Source organism: Hyla sarda, chromosome 5, assembly GCF_029499605.1.
Source record: "Hyla sarda isolate aHylSar1 chromosome 5, aHylSar1.hap1, whole genome shotgun sequence".
Taxonomy (NCBI): Eukaryota; Metazoa; Chordata; class Amphibia; order Anura; family Hylidae; genus Hyla; species Hyla sarda.
This window is the reverse complement of record NC_079193.1, coordinates 119,726,451-119,748,206: the sequence shown is the minus strand read 5'-3', so window position 1 is coordinate 119,748,206 and position 21,756 is coordinate 119,726,451. Positions and strand designations below refer to the sequence as shown.

At 42.4% G+C, this 21,756-nt stretch overlaps 1 protein-coding gene across 8 annotated transcripts in view; it reads left to right on the top strand.

The window, feature by feature from the left end:
* The window catches only part of SLC6A19 (solute carrier family 6 member 19), a 283,454-nt gene that overhangs the window by 209,769 nt on the left and 51,929 nt on the right, over positions 1-21,756 (top strand). For all 8 annotated transcript variants that reach the window (XM_056520183.1, XM_056520177.1, XM_056520176.1 and 5 more), the window contains one exon: positions 666-803. In XM_056520183.1, the coding sequence (XP_056376158.1) occupies positions 666-803 (138 nt within the window). The remainder of the gene's footprint in view (positions 1-665; positions 804-21,756) is intronic.

The following is a 21,756-nucleotide window of genomic DNA, read 5'->3' as shown; positions in this document are numbered from 1 at the left end:
CTTACTTCTTGTTGTGTAATGTGCCTTATCAAACTTTTCACGTCATCTGGGGTGAGGGATGGGAGTCAGAGCCTGTCTAGAAAAGTGGAAGTTAGAAGGGAACTATCTTGTGGGGAGGTGGACGTCGACTGCAGGTTGTAGGAGTAATAATCTGTAAAGGTTTTGATGATGTCTTTGGTAGAAGAGTAGGAGGTGCCATCAGGAGCTTTAATGATGTGGATAAAGGACTCTCTCTCTGTCTTTTTAGCAGCACCGTCATCATCTTATCTCGAAGTATCTTTCTGCCCCCTGCATTAAATAGATCTTTGTGTCAATCCCTAAGGAACTTCAGGGCTTCATAAGCATCTTGGGCAGCTCACTGTTTATGTTAGAAGTGCAGACTTTTAATTCCTCTGCATGTATATTTCTATTGCACATTTTCAGATTTTACAACTTTTAGTGTAGAGGGGTAAAATCCGAATTAAAAGCTGCTACACATCTGCAACAAAATTTTGCTTCGGATTTGACATGGATTTGTTGCAGGAGAAATTCCTCTTGTGTGCACCCTAATCTTAGCAATAAGCTTTGTAAAGTAGGTATTGGTATTATTATTATGACTATTATAAATCATGATTCATGAATATTTATTTTGTTATAAAAGATGTAATACACATTTTATTTTTTAGGTGTGGCATCAATGTTGGTATCTTTCTTTGTTGGCCTGTATTATAACACTATTATTGCATGGGTCATGTGGTACTTTTTCAACTCCTTCCAAGAACCTTTGCCATGGAGTGAATGCCCTTTAAATGGAAACCGAACAGGTAAAGTGCAGATTTTTCCTTTTTTTAAAGTTAAAGAAATTATGTAAAAAATATATATTTAGTTTCCAAGTATTCTAGATTATATTCTGATTGATTCAGCCCATACAGCTTTTCAAAATATTTTTTACCTGAAGCATATGGATTTGGCAAATCTATTTACCATACCACCTAGGAAATGTTTACTATAACAGTTATTAAATGTTTGTTGTTATTAATTATAACATTTTATATTTTACATGGCAGTTTATTATGTTCTGAACTTCTCAGTAGTAAATAAATTACAAAGATAGCAAAAAAATAAATAAAAATGTATTATAACAGGCTCACTGCTATAAATCACAACCGATCCGAGCGTACCACAAAAACTCCCTACCCCAGGAAATACTAATGATAATACTGAAAATAATATAAAAGAGGAGCTCAAAGATTAATGGACAAACTAATACATTTATTAAAATGCATAAACACCAGTCAGCATATCATACTGGGCTGACACCCACTGGGCCCTAGTAGGTGCAGCTTAGAGTAAGGCAAAACAGAATTCTAATACGTATATTCACTTATGTCTAGAAACTCAATGGTAAAATCAATCTAAAATACTGACAACACTATAAAAACACTGCCCTTCAAGAATATATAGCTTGCTGCCTTAGTGTAAACTCGTCAATCCATATAGTCTGGGAAATGTTGGTAGAGTTATAAAACCAATATTGCACAGCAATTTCACATGTCCATAAGGAGATCAGCATTGGGATAAACGTGTATAGGCTGTTATGATGTATAAACACGAGTCTTATTGCCAATTGAAGCCGCAGATCGGCTGTGTGAGCGATGCCTCTAGGTAGAGTATAGATTCACCAATGCTCCCATTCACATACACTGTGCTTCTCTCTCTCAATTGGTGGCGTGATAACAGAGAATCGTCTCGTAGTCAGCGCTCTTCCCGGTGGCGTCCTCGGAGCAGTTAGCACGAGGAGGTCTTAGAAAGTAGTAATGTCCCTGACTGGTGTAAAATAGTATTACTGTATAAAGTTTAAAAATGATATTATCCAACGTCAAACACGTTTCAGAACTGCTATAGGTTCCTTCCTCATGACGGTTCCTCCTAGGAAGAAACCTATGGCGATTCTCTGCCATCTCGCTACCCATTGAGAGAGATGCACAGTGTATGTGAACGGGAGAATCGGTAAATCTATACTCTACCTAGAAGGATCACTCGCACAGCCTGTCTGCGGCTTCAATTGGCAGCGGCTGGATTTCACAGAGGAGCACTTCCCGCACTCACTCTGTTAACTGCGGTTTGGAGGGTGAGAGGTACCTGGTACCAAGCTGTGTTTTATTCAAGTGCAATAAGACTCGTGTTTCTACATCATAACAGCATATACACGATTATCCCGATGCTTATCTCCTGATGGGCATGTGAAATCGCTGTGCAATATTAGTGGTATAACTCTACCAACCTTTCCCAGACTATGTGGATTGACGAGTGTTTACACTAAGGCAGCAAGCTAAATATTCTTGAAGGGCAATGTTTTTAGTGTGTATATACCTATACATAGAATTCTGTTTTGCCTTACTGTAAGCTGCATCTACTAGGGCCCGATGGGTGTCAGCCCACAATGATATGCTGACTGGGGTTTATGTATTTTAATAAATTTATTAGTTTGTCCAGTAATATTTGAGCTCCACTTTTATATTATTTTAAGTTACAATAATACATAAAACATTTTTTTCCCTCTTGCTGTTGATCTTGTTAAAGCAGCAGTTACAACCACAAGGTGGTACAGTTCCCAAGCTTTTTAAAGAAGTATGCATGTTTGTAGGGGTTTGGAATTTGTTTATAGATAGAGATGAGCTAATCGAATCGGACCAAGTCTAATTCGTTCCGAATTTCATGAAAAATTAGATTTGGACCGAATCCGAACATCCACTCAATTCTAAATAATGAAAATAATGAATCTTTTCATTAGCGACACCCGTTGCGATCGTCCTGTATAATGTATAGATGCGAGCAGCTTTCTCCTGCGCTTGCATCTCTGCAATAGATAGGACGTTCGCAGCGGATGTCAGGAGTGAAACCCGCTGTGATCTATCCTTAACTGCAGGTACTACTGCTCCCAACATGGTGCACACTCTGCTCCATGCTGGAAGCTATAGTTTCTGCATTAACCCCTTAACGACGGAGGACGTAAATGTACGTCCTGGTGAGGTGGTACTTAACGCACCAGGACGTACATTTACGTCCTAAGCATAACCGCGAGCATCGGAGCGATGCCCGATCATGCGCGGCAGGTCCCGGCTGCTAATCGCAGCCAGGGACCTGCCCGTAATGGCGGACATCCGCGATCCCCAGGATGTCTGCCATTAACCCCTCAGATGCCATGATCAATACAGATCACGGCATCTGCAGCATCGCGGTCACTAAAATGGATGATCGGATCACCCGCAGCACTGCCGCGGTGATCCGATCATCCAGCATGGCAGACGGAGGTCCTCTCCCCTTGCTCCACTGCCTTCCCAGCATCTCCTGCTCTGATCTGCCTTCCCGCAGACCAGAGCAGAAGATGACCGATAATGCTGATCAGTGCTGTGTCCTGAACAGTATTAGCAATCGAGTGATTGCTATAAATAGTCCCCTATGGGGACTATTAAAGTGTAAAAATTAAAGTAAAAAAATTTAAAAATAAAGTAACAAAATTTTGAAAAAACCCCTCCCCCAATAAAAACTTCAATTGTCCCATTTTCCCTATTTCACCCCCAAAAAGTGTTAATATATATTTATATACATATTTGGTACCGCCGCGTGCGTAAATATCTGAACTATTAAGATAAAATATTAATGATACCATATGGTGAACGGCGTGAGCGTAAAAATAAAAAAAAAGTAGATGCTTTTTTATAACATTTTCTTCCCCAAAAAATTTCAAAAAAATGGATTCAAAGTTCTATATGAGCAAATATGGTATCAATAAAAGGTACAAATCATGGCACAAAAAATGAGCCCTCATACCGCCGCTTATACGGAAAAATGAAAAAGTTATAGGTCTTCAAAATAGGGGGATTTTAAAGGTACTAATTTGGTGCAACATGTATCTTATCATGGGTATCATTTTAATCGTATTGACCCAAAGAATAAAGAACACATGTAATTTTTACCGTAAATTGTACGTCGTGAAATGAAAACCTTAAAAAATTTGCAAAATTGCGGTTTTCTTTTTCATTTCACCACACAAATAGTATTTTTTTGGGGCGCCATACATTTTATGGTAAAGTGAGTAAGGCATTACAACGGACAACTGGTCACGCAAAAAACAAGCCCTCATACTAGTCTGTGGATGAAAATATAAACAAAGAGATGTGGAAAATAAATTAGGGGACCACGTAAACCCAAAAATAGACTCTATTTAATCCAGCATTAAGTATAATCAGAATGGGGACTATTCTAATGTGTCCAGGATGTGCTATAACTTAACTTTTAATAATTCGCTTAAAAGATTGATAAATTATGTCCAAGTGATGCAATATCAGTTTATAGTTACTCGGTCAATGTATATTAGATGTAGGTACTCAGTTCAATTGGGACTCTGCAGGGCCCTGCCAGTCCCAAATGACCGTTCACCCAGAAAATCGTGATTGATATACCGAATGGGGGAACTAATATATATATAACCGCCGCCGCATTTCTAGAAAGCAAATAATGCAAATACAGTACATGTTGGCTGTGGGAGAGAGAAACTATCCCTATTGGTCACTAATGCCAGCAAGGAAGTATGCAGCCAGGAATCTTTAATCCACGATTCGCTGGTCTGCTGGTTCATGCAGACGCAGTCCCGCAGATAACCGGGAGCCAGAGTTGTCCGGCCGCACTCCCCTCGTGCAGAGAGTGATGGCGTACTGTATTGGCATTATTTGCTTTCTATTGCAGGTTGTATAGGGAGAGAATCTTTTCTCTAGGTACTTTGGTCACACAACTACTACGCCAAGCATTACCATTGATATAGTGTTATTGCTATGTGATTTTGAATATATGATGGCATAAACTACTAGCTATTGTTTTAGCAGATATTTAAGGTGACTGATGGATGACTTTAACCAGTGCCTTTCTCGGTCTTAGCTGTTCTGTTTTGTACCCCCTGAGGACACTGGCTAAAAATCAGTCAGTAGAAACGCATCGGCGGTTATATATATTAGTTCACCCATTCGGTATATCAATCACGATATTCTGGGTGAATGGTCATTTGGGACTGACAGGGCTCTGCAGAGTCCCAATTGAACTGAGTATCTACATCTGATATACATTGACCGAGTAACTATAAACTGATATTGCATCACTTGGACATCATTTATCAATCTTTTAAGCGAATTATTAAAAGTTAAATGGGCACTGTCATGAAAACAAAAAATTGGTATGTTGTAGTACTTAAGTACTACAACATATCTCTAATATATCACTTTTAAATTTGGCCACAAGGGGTAGCCCTCCTAGTGGCCGAATGCATTCAGCAGTGACGTCACTAATGAATTCCGACTCGTTGAAGCCTGGCAACGAGTCGAAATTCAATCACTGCTGTGCTCGCTCCCGTCTGTCAATCAGACAGGCAGGAGCGAGCGCATTGAAGGAAGAGGACGCGCGCAGGCTCAGGGAAAAGGTAAAGTATTATGTTCACTGTATTATGTATATGTTCAAGTATTATGTATACTGTTCACCTATACAGTATGCCTCCAGTTTCCCCACTACAACTCCCAGCATGGCCTGGGAGTTGTAGTGGGGAAGCCTGGAGGTACACTGAATAGGTGAACTGAGGGGGAGTGGGTTGAGCGGAGCGGCGGGGCCTGGGGGGGGGTTGCGGGCTATGCGGTGGGGAGGGGGTACTCTGGGTGAACTAAGGGGGAGGGGGAGGGAGTTGAGCGGCACGACGGGGCCAGGGGGGGGGGAGAGTTGCGGGCTGCGCGGCGGGGAGCGGTATGTGCTCCGGTGTTCACCTATACAGAATGCCTCCAGTTGTTTCCCCACTACAACTCCCAGCATGCCCTGACAGCCAATAGATGTCAGGGCAAGCTGGGAGTTGCAGTGGGGAAACAGCTGGAGGCACCCTGTATAGGTGAACTACGGGCGGAAGTTTCGGCCCCAGCAGGCATCAGTGACGTGGTGCCTGCTGGGGAAGTCTGCCTGGTAGTGAGCACACTGCCAGGCAGACAAGAAAGCATTTTTAATATGTAAAAAAAAAAAAAATTTAAGGCAGGGAGGGGGTTAGGGATAGATGGGTAATAGGCAGGGACAAAAAAAAAAAGTGATGGTGGGAGCCACCCTTTAAGTTATAAAGCACATCCTGGATACATTAGAATAGTCTCCACTCTGGTGAAAATATAAAAGAGTTATGATTTTTTGAAGGCGAGGAGGAAAAAACGAAAATGTAAAAATTAAATTGTCTGTATCCCTAAGGCCCAAATGGTCTGCGTCCTTAAGGGGTTAAAGGGGTACTCCGGGGAAAAACTTTTTTTTAAATCAACTGGTGCCAGAAAGTTAAACAGATTTGTAAATTACTTCTATTAAAATATCTTAATCCTTCCTGTACTTATTAGCTGCTGATTACTACAGTGAAAATTCTTTTCCGTTTGAAACACAGAGCTGTCTGCTGACATTATGAGCACAGTGCTCTCTGCTGACATCTCTGTCCATTTTACGAACTGTCCAGAGTAAAAGGAAACCCCCCATACCGAACATATGCTGTTCTGGTCAGTTCCTAAAATGGACAGAGATGTCAGCAGAGAGCACTGTGCTCATGATGTCAGCAGACAGCTCTGTGTTACAAAAAGAAAATAATTTCCGCTGTAGTATTCAGCAGCTAATAAGTACAGGAAGGATTAAGATTTTTAATAGAAGTAATTTACAAATCTAGCAAAATGGAAGAGTAGTCAGTTCACCCGGCCACCGCACGGCAATATAATCCTCCAAGGGTACGAAGAAAGCAGGTAGATGGCGCTGATTCCTGGAATTTTAAATGTCTGTCTTACTGAAGTCTCTCCATGTCGATGATTTTATGTGGTTCTAATAAAGGTGAAGTTTCATAATCGCTGGCATCTACCTGCTTTCTTCGTAATTTACAAATCTGTTTAACTTTCTGGCACCAGTTGATTTAAAAAAAAAAGTTTTTCACCGGAGTACCCCTTTAAGTCTAGTAGGGCGCCCCCTCTGGTCAGGTTCTGTACCATTTGGGACAGATAATTGTCTTTAGCTATAGTCAGAAACCTGATTCACAGGTCTCAGTCTCCCAATTTATATCAGGATAGTTAAAGGGGTTATCCAGGAAAAAAAATGTTTTTATATATCAACTGGCTCCAGAAAGTTAAACAGATTTGTAAATTACTTCTATTAAAAAAATCTTAATCCTTTCAGTACTTATGAGCTTCTGAAGTTTAGGTTGTTCTTTTCTGTCTAAGTAATCTCTGATGACACGTGTCTCGGGAACCGCCCAGTTTAGAAGAGGTTTGCTATGGGAATTTGCTTCTAAACTGGGTGTTTCCCGAGACACGTGTAATCAGAGATTACTTAGACAGAAAAGAACAACCTTAACTTCAGAAGCTCATAAGTACTGAAAGGATTAAGATTTTTTAATAGAAGTAATTTACAAATCTGTTTAACTTTCTGGAACCAGTTCATATATAAAAAAAGTTTTTTCCTGGAATACCCCTTTAAAGTCTTGTTTATTTGCTTCAGTAGTTGATCTTCTGCCTCTTCCAACCACTCCAGTTCCTCTGTTTTATTACACAGACTTCTGGAATTAGTCATCATGCAATACAATGGTGAATCATTTTTCTTCCTATGATGCCTATCTCTATTAACTATTCTAACCCCTCCCTCCGCTCCACCTCCAGGTATATTACTAAGTCCCCCTCTCTATCTACACTATATTCCCCCTCTACGTTATAGGTTCCCTCCCCCCCAGTCCCTAGTTTAAACACTCCTCCACCCTTCTAGCCATCTTCTCCCCAAGCACTGCTGCACCCTCCCCAATGAGGTGCAGCCCGTCCCTACTGTAGAGCCTGTAATCGACAGCGAAGTCAGTCCAGTTCTCCATGAACCCAAACCCCTCCTTGCTACACCAGCTTCTGAGCCACTTGTTTACCTCCCTAATCTCCCGCTGCCTCTCTGGTGTGTATTTCAGAAAATATTACCTTGGAGGTCCTTGCCTTAAGCTTGCAGCCTAAGTCCCTGATATCATTTTTAAGGACACTCCACCTACCTCTTACTTTGTCATTGGTGCCAATATGTACCATGACTGCTGGGTCTTCTCCAGCCCCACCCAGCAACCTGTCAACCCGATCCGCGATGTGCCGAACTCGAGCGCCAGGAAGACAACACACTGTTTGGCGATCCCGGTCTTTGTGACAGATCGCCCTGTCTGTCCCCCTAATAATTGAGTCCCCCACTACTAGTACCTGTCTGGCCTGCCCTGCACTCCTCCCTCCCTCCTGGAGCAGACACCCCCCTGGCGGTCAGAGGCAGTATCTTGCTGCAGTTCTGCTAGCTCTGAAATGGCATCCCCCACATCTGCCAACCAGGCAAACTTGTTGGGGGTGTGCCAGTTCAGGACTAGCCTCCCTGACACTTTTCCCTCTACCCCATTTTCTAACTGTAACCCAGCAAGCTGCCTGACTGTCCTGCACCTCCGTCTCACTATCCTCCCCCACCTCTACCCCAGAGAGTACTTGCTCAGTGAGCAGGAGACTCCTCTCCAAGTTGTCAATGCATCTCAGTGTTGCTAGTTGCTCCTCTAGATCCAGGATCTGGGCTTCCAAATGAGCAACTCGCACACATCTCTCTCAACAATATGCACCCTCAAACTGCTTTTTAAAGGGGTACTCCGCCCCTAGACATCTAATCCCCTATCCAAAGGATAGGGGATAAGATGTTAGATCGCCGCGGTCCCGCTGCTGGGGATCCCCGGGATCCCCGCTGCGGCACCCCGCTATCATTACAGCACAGAGCGAGTTCGCTCTGTGCGTAATGACGGGCGATACAGGGGACGAAGCAGCGTGACGTCATGGCATCGTGACATCACGGCCTGTCCCCTTAATGCAAGTCTATGGCAGGGGGCGTGACGACCCCCACGCCCCCTCCCATAGACTTGTATTGAAAGGGGCGGGCCGTGATGTCACGAGGGGCGGAGCCATGACGTAACAATGCTCCGGCCCCTGTATTGCCCGTCATTACGTGCAGAGCGAACTCGCTCTGTGCTGTAATGATAGCGCAGTGCCGCAGCGGGGATCCCGGGGCTCCCCAGCAGCGGGACCGTGGCGATCTGGCATCTTATCCCCTATCCATTGGATAGGGGATAAGATGTCTAGGGGCGTAGTACCCCTTTAAGGATTGCATACATTGTGCAAGATGTGCACTGTACTGCATTTTCCAACATGGAGGCCATACTAGATTTGGGGATTGCAAGTATTTAAGGACGTAGGGTTTTTCAGTTTTTGCACTTTCGTTTTTTCCTCCATACCTTTTAAAAATCATAACCCTTTCAATTTTCCACCTAAAAATCCATATTATGGCTTATTTTTTGCGTCACCAATTCTACTTTGCAGGGACATTAGTCATTTTACCCAAAAAGTCACGGCGAAACGGAAAAAAAATCATTGTGCGACAAAATCGAAGAAAAAACGCCATTTTGTAACTTTTGGGGGCTTCCGTTTCTATGCAGTGCATATTTTGGTAAAAATGACACCTTATCATTATTGTGTAGGTCCATACGGTTAAAATGATACCCTACTAAGTTTCATTTTGTCGTACTTCTGGAAAAAATCATAACTACATGCAGGAAAATTTATACGTTTAAAAATGTCCTCTTCTGACCCCTATAACTTTTTTATTTTTCCATGTACAGGGCGGTATTTATCGGTACCATTTTTGTTTTGATCGGACTTTTTGATCACTTTTTATTCATTTTTTAATGGTATAAAAAGTGACCAAAAATACGCTTTTTTGGACTTTGGAATTTTTTTACGTGTACGCCATTGACCGTGCGGTTTAATTAACAATATATTTTTATAGTTTGGACATTTACGCACGCGGCAATACCACATATGTTTATTTTTATTTACACAGTTTTATTTTTTTATGGGAAAAGGGGGGCGATTCAAACTTTTATTAGGGAAGGGGTTAAATGACCTTTATTAACACTTTTTTTTTTAACTTTTTTTTTTGCAGTGTTATAGGTCCCATAGGGACCTATAACATTGCACACACTGATCTCTCATGCTGATCACTGGCGTGTATTAACACGCCTGTGATCAGTGTTATCGGCGCTTGACTGCTCCTGCCTGGATCTCAGGCACGGAGCAGTCATTCGTCGATCGGACACCGAGGAGGCAGGTAAGGGCCCTCCCGGTGTCCTGTAAGCTGTTCGGGACACCACGATTTCACCGCGGCGGTCCCGAACAGTGCGACTGAGCAGCCGGGTCACTTTCGCTTTCACTTCAGACGCGGAGGCTGAGCTTTGATCGCCACGTCTGAAGGGTAAATACAGGGCATCACCGCAATCGGTGATGTCCTGTATTAGCCGCGGGTCCCGGCCGTTGATAGTCGCCGGGACTGACCCGATATGCCACGGGTACATATACGTCCTTCGTCGTTAAGGGGTTAACTGTAGAAGAGAAAGAAAAAATCTAATATTTCAATTAAACTCCCCGAATTTAAAGTCCTTAATCGCTAGATATACTTGGTTTTATAGTTACCAAACAGGACCTTTCTCTTCAAAGCCTGGAAGTGAATGCAAGGGCTAGCAGGCTGAAAACAGCTGCAATTTATCAGCTGCTAATTAGTTAACCTGTTGGGGACGAAGGGGGTATGCATACGCCCTTGCGTCCTGGTACTTAAGGACAAAGTGCTTATGCATACGCACGTGAGAATTTCGGTCCCCGACACGGACCAGGATGACTGCTGATATTGATCAACAGGCAACCCGCGCAAATTCCCCCCCCCCCCCCATGTCGGCGATCGGCGCAAATCGCAAGTGAATTCACACTTGCGACTTGCGGCTATTCCGGGTCATGTGGGTCTATGGTGACTCGGAAAATAGGGGGGATCGCGGTTGTCCAAGACACCAACGATCTTTCTGAAGGGATAGGAGTGAGGTGGCAGGGGTGCCACCCCTCCTAACCCTGCTATTGGGCGTCTGGCTCCCTGGATCTGATGAAAGCTGGTAAGTTGCCTAGCAACATCTAGAGGGCTATAGTTTGAGACCACTATACAGTGGTCTTTACACTGCTGCCCTCCAGATGTTGCAAGACTACAACTCCCAGCATGCCCAGACAAGCTTTCATGCTGGGATTTGTAGTTTTGCAACAGCTGGATGGCTACAGTTTGGATATCACTGTGCAGTGAGCTGCAGCGCAAACTTGTAGCGGTAAGCTCACAGTAAACCTCCGCCAGTGTGAATGTACCCTAAAAACACTACACTATACTACACTAACACATAAAAAAGGGTAAAACACTACATATACACCCCTTACACTGTCCCCCAAATAAAAATGAAAAACGTATTGTACAGCAATACAACTCCCAGCATTTCCGGACAGCCACTGACTGTCCAGTCATGTTGGGAGTTTAGCAACAGCTGGAGACACCCTATTTGGAAATCACTGGCGTAGAATACCCCTATGTCCACCCCTATGCAATCCCTAATTTAGTCCTCAAATGCGCATGGCGCTCTCTCACTTCGGAGCCCTGTCGTATTTCAAGGAAACAGTTTAGTGCCACATATGGAGTATTTCCGTACTCGGGAGAAATTGCACTACAAATTTTGGGGGGCTTTTTCTCCTTTTACCCCTTATGAAAAGGAAAAGTTGGGGTCTACTCCAGCCTGTTAGTGTAAAAAAAAATGTTTTACACTAACATGCTGGTGTTGCCCTTTACTTTTTATTTTCACAAGAGGTAAAAGGAAGAAAAGACCCCCAAAATTTGTAACGCAATTTCTTCTGAGTACAGAAATACCCCATATGTGGGCGTAAAATGCTTTGCGGGCGCATAACAAGGCTCAGGAGTGAGAGCGCACTATGTACATTTGAGGCTTAAATTGGTGATTTGCACAGGGGTGGCTGATTTTACAGTGGTTCTGACATAAACGCAAAAAAAAAATACCCACAAGTGACCCCATTTTGGAAACTGCACCCCTCATGGAATGTAACAAGGGTATAGTGAACTTTAACACCCCACAGGTGTTTGACATATTTTTATTAAAGTTGAATGGGAAAAAAATATGTCACTAAAATGCTGGTTACCCTAAATTTTTCATTTTCACTAGGGAAAATAGGAAATAGGAATAGGAAAATTGAAAAATAGGAAAATTTGTAACCCCATTTCTTCTGAGTATATAATTACCCCATATGTGGATGTAAAGTGCTCTACGGGCGAACTACAATGCTCAGAAGAGAAGGAGCACCATTGGGCTTTTGGAGAGAAAATTTGTCCGAAATTGAAGGCCACGTGTGTTTACAAAGTCCCCATAGTGCCAGAACAAGGAACCTCCCCCACATGTTACCCCATTTTAGAAACTACACCCCTGACGGAATGTCATAAGGGGTACAGTGAGCATTTACGCCCCACAGATGTCTGACAGATTTTTGGACCAGTGGTCCTTGAAAATGAAAAATGTAATTTTTCATTTGCACAGCCCACTGTTCCAAAGATCTGTCAAACGCCAGTAGGGTGTAAATGCTCACTGTACCCCTTATTACATTCCGTGAGGTGTGTAGTTTCCAAAATGGGGTCATATGTGGGGGGTCCACTGTTCTGGCACCACGGGGGGGCTTTGTAAATGGACATGGCCCCCAACTTCCATTCCAAACAAATTCTCTCTCTAAAAGCTCAATGGCGCTCCTTCTCTTCTGAGCATTGTAGTGCGCTCGCAGTGCACTTGACATCCACACATGGGGTATTTTCATACTCAGAAGAAATGGGGTTACAAATTTTTTGGGTCATTTTCTCCTATTACCCCTTGTAAAAATGTAAAATTTGGGGGAAAACCAGCATTTTTGTGAAAAAAAAATGTTTTTTCATTTACACATCCAACTTTAACAAAAAGTTGTCAAACACTTGTGGGGTTTTAAGGCTCACCATACCCCTTGTTACGTTCCTTGAGGGGTCTAGTTTCCATAATAGTGTGCCATGTGGGGTTTTCTTTTGCTGTCCTGGCACCATAGGGGCTTCCTAAATGTGATATGCCCCCCAAAAACCATTTCAGAAAAACTCACTCATGTGGCTCCTTCCCTTCTGAGCCCACCGAACACTTAACATACACATGTGAGGTATTACCTTACTCGAGTGAAATTGGGTTACAAATTTTGAGAGGATTTTTCTCCTTTTACCCCTTGTAAAAATTCAAAAGCTGGGTCTACAAGAACATGCGAGTGTAAAAAATTAAGATTTTGAATTTTCTCCTCCACTTTGCTGCTATTCCTGTGAAACACCTAAAGGGTTAACACATTTACTGAATGTCATTTTGAATACTTTGAGGGGTGCAGTTTTTATAATGGGGTCATTTATGGGGTATTTCTAATATTAAGACCCTTCAAATCCACATCAAACCTGAACTGGTCCCTGAAAAATTTGCTGCATCCCAAACTTGAAGCAGGATACTTACTGTAAACCTGCCTGTGTGAATGTACCCTGTACGTTCACATGGGGGGGGGGGGGGGGGGGCAAACCTCCAGCTGTTTCAAAACTACAACTCCCAGCATGTACTGATAGACTGTGCATGCTGGGAGTTGTACTTTTGCAACAGCTGGAGGCACACTGGTTGGAAAACCTTCAGTTAGGTTTTGTTACCTGACTCAGTATTTTCCAACCAGTGCTCCTCCAGCTGTTGTAAAACTACAACTCCCAGCATGTACTGATCACCGAAGGGCATGCTGGGAGATGTATTTATGCAGCAGCTGGAGGTACGCAACTACAACTCCCAGCATGCCGAGACAGCTGTGAGACTCCCAGGTGATCAGTATATGCTGGGAGTTGTAGTTTTACAACAGCTGTGGGCACACTGGTTTGAAAATACTGAGTTAGGTAACAGAACCTAACTGAAGGTTTTCCAACCAGTGTGCCTCCAGCTGTTCCAAAAGTACAGGGGCCGGAATTCTCCATGACGTACGCATACGTCATGGGTCCTTAAGTACCAGGGTGTCATGACGTACTCGTATGTCAAGGGTCCTTAATGGGTTAAAATACATTACTAATAAAAATTTGCCACAAATTTATTCATATCGAATCGAATTTATTTGAAAAATTCGGTGAATCGCCCAAATCAAATTTTTCTAAATTTCGCTCATCTCTACTCATAGACAATGCAAACATTACATAGTAAGTGCACTAAGAGGATGTTCATCCATCTGTTTTTTATTCATAGCAAATGCACATATCAAAGATATAACAAAAAGATTATGTTATCCTCAATAAAAAAAAAATTATGTAATCCTGATTAGTACTTCCTTTAACCTCCTCTGTCATTAAGAAAGGTCTGAACCCTGGATAATTCCACCATACTGTACCAAATAAAACCACTATATACAGTCCAGTATTCCTCTATACAGTGGCCATATAGCGGTAGAAACCAGCTGTACACAGGATCTGTTTACCATATATTAAATACATTTGATCTGATATTTTATACAGGCTCATATAGAGATACATACCTATATTTGTTAACTTTCCCTTTTCTTTTCCAATCGGCCCAGACCATCATGCTGATTTCTTTCAGCCACCAGTTGTCTTTGCAGAATCTACCAAACATTTAAACTCTGCATTTTTCCTTACCTTCCCATCCATTTCAAGACCTATACAAATTTCCTATACATAAAGCCCCAACTTGTAATAATGTCCTTTGTGACGTCCCACACAGTATAAAAGTACCCCCTTTTGTGCTCCAAACAGTGATATTGTGGAAACCGCACCAGTGCCTGTTCAACTAATCACTACCTCAGGCAGGACACCGGTGTGGCCAGTGATTGGCTGAGCAGGCAGTTCCTGTTGGGAGTATACATCAGTAGTGGAGATGAGTGGGGATCAACAGCGTCAGTGCCACAGCTGTGAGGTATTGAAGAGTATGGCTTTTATTAACACCCCCCCTATCAGGTAGGCAGATAGGGATCCCCAGTAGGTTGAAAGGGACCCTGATAGACATGTTCCCCTGTCAGGTAGGGCTACCCAGTAGGTACATAGCATTGTGCTGCCCGGGTCCAAGAATGAAATGCTGCCCCCACCCCAAAAAAAGCACAAACACACATGCACGTTTACATGTATCTATATATGTATATATAGTTAACATGTATGACAGTTTTTTACACATGATAATACCTAAATACCTAAATATACTACTCATGCAGTTACCATTTGATACCACTAAACAAGGAGCAAATATTACCTTACATTATTGTAACCTGACCAGATCGGGCATACTGCGACCAACAATACCAATAATACCGGTATACCAAGATAAATATTACCAATAATACACCTATATAAGGAACACATAATACCGCCACACAAAGACCATTATATCTCAAAGTGTATGGTGACTGGATAATTTTACTATACTGTTATTAAATAAAATCCACTATATTCCAACCAGGATTCCCCAACTACCTCACCCCCACCCCCCAGGACCATATATTGGTATATACCAGCTGTACAAAGGATCTATATACCATGTAAGTGATTATATTGAGGACCGTATAGAGGTATATACCAGCTGTATACAGATCTTTATACCATATAAGTGATTATATACAGGACCATTTAAAGGTACATACCAGCTGTATACAGATCCTGTATACCATATAAGTGATTATATACAGCACTATATGGAAGTATATACCAGCTGTACACAGATCCTGTATATCATATAAGTGATTATATACAGGACCATATAGAGGTATATTCCAGCTGTACACAGATCCTGTGTACCATATAAGTGATTATATACAGGACTATATAGAGGTATATACCAGCTGTATAAAGATCTGTATACCATATAAGTGATTACAATTACATTTAGGGACAATTATATATTTTCTGATCAGAGGCGTCCTCTTTCAATTTCTTCTCCATCTGGCTCAGACCGCCATGATGTCTTCTTTCTGCCATAACTTCATTTCTTCAGCATCTGCGGGACAAACATGTTAGACTCTGCATTTTTCCAGTGCCCTACATTGCCGATCCACCCTTTGCCATTTCAATTTCCAATCCCCCCCCCCTTCTATAACATTTCAATTCCTCCCTCTGATCCCCTCTGTGCCATTTCAATCCCCCCCCCTTCTCATAGGGGGAAGGGATGAAATATCACAGGGGATCAGAAGGCGGGGGGGATTGGGAATTGAAATGGCACAGGGGAATCAGCAGGGGGATTGGGAATTGAGGTGGCCCCCCTGATCCCCATGTGCTGTGCCATTTTAATTACCCCCCCATTCCCCTGTGCTATTTCATTACCCCCCCTGTGCCATTTCATTAAACCCCCCTCCCCTCCCCCCGTGCCATTTCATTAATTGTCCCCCATGTGCCAATTCATTAACCCCCTCCCCATGTGCCAATTCATTAACCGCCCCCTCCCCATGTGCCAATTCATTAATCTCCACCCCCTCCCCTCCCCCATGTGCCAATTCATTAGTCTCCCCTCCCTCCCCACCCCCATGTGCCAATTCATTAACCGCTCCCTCCCCTCTGTGCCGTTTCATTAAAAAACTCACTTATAGCTTCTGCATCTCAGCAGGGTCTTCTGCCTGCTGAATCCTAGTGAAGGAAGCGCGCTGATGAGTGGCGTCATCGCACGCGCCGACGCTGTGACCCTGATGTCCTGCGCGGGGTCTCAGCTTTCTCTAGACCGGAGCATATAGGTATGGCTGTCATAAATTTCATCTGTATGTGCAGAAAGCCAAGCATACAGCTGAGAGATGTTCTGCAGCCACGGGGGCATCAGGTCTAAACTCTTGTGCCTCGGATCCCCAGGGGGGCCCACTGTGGATGGGGGCCCTGGGAAATTGCCTGCCTGGGGATCCGGGACAAGAGTCCTGGATCCCCAGTAGCAGCTGCAGGCCCTCAACCCGGCCGGGCCCTCGGACAACGTCCGGTCAAACCGGCTGGTAAGTCCGCCCCTGCACGCACTACACACCTGTACCAATAGGTTAGTGTGGGTGAAATTGATGATAGTTTCCCTTTAACCCCTTAACCTCTTAAGGACCGGGGTTTTTTCCGTTTTTGCATTTTTGCTCCTTGCCTTTAAAAAATCATAACTTTTTCAATTTTGCACCTAAAAATCCTTATGATTGCTTATTCTACTTATTTTACAATTCTACTTTGTAATGACATCAGTCATTTTGCCCAAAAACGCTGTTTTGTAACTTTTGGGGGCTTCCTTCTACGTAGTACATTTTTCGGTAAAAATGACACCTTATCTTTTTTCTGTATGTCCATACGATTAAAATGATACCCTACTTATATAGGTTTGATTTTGTCGTACGTCTGGAAAAAATCATAACTACATGCAGGAAAATTAATACGTTTAAAATTGTCATCTTCTGACCCCTATAACTTTTTTATTTTTGCGCGTATGGGGCGGTATGAGGCCGTGGCCCCGCGTTATAGATCGGGAGCGGACACATGCCGTTCCAGTACGTCATGTGTCCTTAAGCTGTTAAGGACATAGCCCATTTTATCCCTAAAGGGGTTATCCAGAAATAGAAAAACAGCTAATTTCAAAAACAGCTCCATGTCTGTCCCCAGGTTGTGTGTGCTATTACTTATTATTTTTCACTTCAATTGAACTGAGCGGCAGAACCACACCTGACATGGTAATTTTGTATACACAGAGTTAAACACATTTCACTATATAAATACACAATGGTCTCTGTGTATTACCACCTACCCCCAGAGAGAGAGAGAGAGAGAGAGAGAGAGAGAGAGAGAGAGAGAGAGAGAGAGAGAGAGATAAAGGTCTGATACATTATGTCTCAAAAAATAGTCTTGTCCACATTGAGTTTCAGATTTGTCCATTGCATAGCTGTTGGAGACATTACCCATATATTGTCTGTTCTTAGATGGTTTTGTTTAAACTGCCTACTCAGCTGTGATGTAATTAGAAACACATCATCCCATTGATTGACAGTCTATTGTGAATATAAAAAAAGGGCTGGCTGGTACAGTACTGTGTGCTGGGCTAACCTGCCACCATGGTAGAATTAGCTGTGTGTTGTTCTTTGTATGAATGTGAAGCTCACAGATGGACGAAGGGCCTGAGAGGGTAACACGACACACCGAACCTGGAGGAGACAGACAGGGAGTGTTTTTAAAAAAAAAAGAAATTAGCTCTGATTTCTATCCCTGGAGAACCCCTTTAAGGAAATAGCCCATTTTCATTTTTGCATTGTAGCTTTTTCCTCCTCCCCTTTTACACGTCCAGGCAGGATGCACGTTCCTGCACTAGGACAAGTATACACATCCATTGTTCTCGCGGGTGCTCCCCAGTGCACCCATGAGATCACGGCAGTGACTCGGCTGTAACGCACAGCCGGGACCCTGCCGCACTGCCAGGACCGACGTTAACTTCGGTTCCGGCAGTTTAACCCTTACAGCCGTGGTCGGAAGCGACCGCGAGCTGTAAGGAGTTTCGACTCTCTCCTGTAGCACTCTGCAACGATCGCGGGGTGCTGCATGTTACCTGCGTAGCCGGGGGTCTTTACAAGGACCCCCAGGTCTGCCCCGGTTATTGCCTGTCAGGACATGCCAGATGCACGTACTGACATGCGGCCTGCCAATGTAAAACTAGCAGGCAGCATATAACTGCAATGCTTTGAAATACTAAGTATTCTAAAGCATAAAAAAAAAGTGTAAAAAAAATATTAAATAAATAAAAGTGTAAAAGACTGTTAAAAAATGTAACAAAGTGTAAATTTTTTTTATAAAAAATAAAAATTATTAAATAAATATAATGAAAAATAAAAATGCATAATGTTTAGGATCACACGGTGCACATTTGCAGCATATTACATGCTGTGGATGCCCGCTAGCAGTCACAATAATGAGCTCCCTGCTGGGTAGCTTTGTATGTCCACTCATAGCGGAGGATTTCTCGCTGGCAGTCATGAGCGGACACACTGAGCTACCCAGCCGCAACAGTGATCTCGCCCTTGTCACTGCCGGCGGCATCCGCATGTGCTCTATGTGACCCTACACTGCATCCCGATCATACTGCATTTTAGCAGTATGTTAGAGGTATCCGTCAGCATCATGTCAAAAATTTCTGAATGAGATTGCTACAGTATACATTGGTATCCCTTTTTTACATGACAACTTGGGTCACTTGTGGGGGTTCTGTATGGTTCTGGCAGCTAAAACCCTTTGAAGACATGTAGTGCGGCCTATAATCCATTTGGCCTAAAATGATGCCCTGAAAGCCAAATGGTGCTCCTCTCTTCTGGGACCTACCACGCAGCCAAGGAACCAAATATGGTCTAAGCGGAGGTATTTCCAAACACGGGCCAAGCAGCTCAATTTCTTTCAATATCAGAAGCGATGTACAAAAAATATGTCCCACAAATGATTTGTGAAAAAAAGCATATTTCCAATTTTTAACACTGACTTTGTAATAATTCCTGCCAAAAAACTATGGTGTTAAAATACTCACTGTACCCCCAAGCGAATATCTTGAGGGGTCTAATTTTTAAAATGTGGTAATTTGGGAGGGGGGGGGGGGGTTTCTATGTTCTACTACCTTCAAATTTCGGCAAACCTTGCATAGCGCATAAAAAAAAGATGAACTTTTAAAATTTTCTACATTCTCAAAATTTCAAGTTAAATTGTTAGGCTTCTAATTCATTTAAAATGTTAATTAAAAACAAAAGAAATGCTTTCAAAATGAAGTAGACATCTGAAAGTATACGTTTCATAAACTATTTGGTCAGAAAGTATAAATATACAACCTATTAGTGTTAAAATAGCAAAAATCTGATTTTTTTTTTATTTCATGATTTTTTCCATTGAAAAAAAAAATACAAATGATATTGGCTTACTTTTACTATGTACATGAAGGACAACTTGTGACAAAAAAAAACTAAGTCAGAATTATCGTGATTGGCAAAACGTTACTAGAGTTATTCTCTAATAAAGACAGACGATTTGAAAAAACAGGCCTGGTCTTTCAGGGTTTACTTGTATTGGTGCTTAAAGTGTTAAAATCAATAGTTCTTTTATTTTCCCACCTACAGACTTATATGTTGTTTTTTACACAACCAATTGTACTTTGTAATATGATCTTTAATTTTGCCATAAAATGTACCGCAAAACCAAAAAATTATTATTTGTGAGCTCAAATTTATAAGTTTTTACCCAGTGCGTTTTACATGGTAAAAATGATACATTATCTTTATTCTGTAGGTCCATCCTAATTTATATCTTTTTTTAAATTATTGTACTACTTTTCTGATATATATGATGTTATATTTGAAAAAATATGTATTTTTGGTGTTTGGTATATTTTAACGTTTTTGACATTTACCGTTCAGGATGTAAACATTGGCCCTTATTTACTATGAGTGGAGTGTAGGTTTCTTTGTAGGTTTTAATTCCCTTCAATTTTTATTTTTCATGGTGTTTACTAAGGTTTCCCAAAATTTTCTACTTTCCCTACACTTTGCTTTTTTTTACACATGCTCTGATCTGTCAGGTTTTCCTCAGCTCAAATCCACCACATTTTCTGTGGAAACCATAGTAAATATGTTGGGTTTTTGGGAAAATTTCATAAACACGCCCCTTTTCGGTGACCACGCCCCCATTTCCATGCTGCCATGCCACTTTTTAGGTTTTCTTAGCAAAATGGAGAGCTAGTCTGGGTTTTTCAATTCTGCCGCAAATTCTGGCGCAGACAGAATTTCTGGTGCACAACCCAACAAAACATGTCGGGTTTGCAATAGTAAATGAGGGCCATTATATTTTATTGGTTTGGACAATTACGCATACAGCGATAGGAAATTTTATTATTTTTTTTATTGGGAAAATAAGGGTGATAGGGTGATTTGCTTTTTTATTTGGGGAGAGAGTTTTATATAATTTAACAAAAAATTTTTAATTTAAAATTTAACATTTTTTAAGTTAAATCAATAATTTATTGTAAAATGCTATGCCTATGCATAGCATTACATAGTATGATCGGTGATTGACTAATATAGCCTGGCTAAGCCCAGGCTACAGCTTTAGATCGGTGATTGGCAACAGGAGGCAAGTAAGGGGACCCTTCTCCCTCATTTTAGCTCACTGAGCTACTGGCACACTTTACTTTTACTTTATATTCTGTGATCGGCATTGATCATGGCATCTAAAGGGTTAAATGGCCGGCAGCGGTCACATACTTATCAAACTATCCAGCTCTTCCTGCTCAGTAACATGAATCCAGAAGATTAGATAGTATTTTCATGGTGGCAGGTTCCTTTTTAGTGTGCGACCTAGAAGGGAATAAGAGCAACCATGAATGTTGCACCCCAGCCAGTAGCATGCTGCCTGCGCTGGGTGTGTCTACAATAAATTCAGTTGTCACAAAGAGGGCACTGTTAGGTAAGGGGGTACTGTGTGGGCATTATTATAGAACTATTTACTGTGGGGCACTATTAAGAGGCTGAATAGTGTGTGTGTGGGCACTATTGGAGGGCTAACTACTTTGTGGAGTCTACTCTGCAGGGTAGGGATCGACCGATTATAGGTTTGGCTGATATTATCGGCCGATAAACACGATTTTGGGCATTATCGGTATCGGCAATTACCTTGCTGATATGCCGATAATGCTCCTCCCCCCGCACCGCCCGCACCGCGACCGCACCCCCCCCACGACCCGCCGCACCGCCCCATCGCGTCGCATCCCCCACCGCACCGCCCCGGCCCCATTGCCTCCCCGGTTTTATAATTACCTGGTCAATGCTA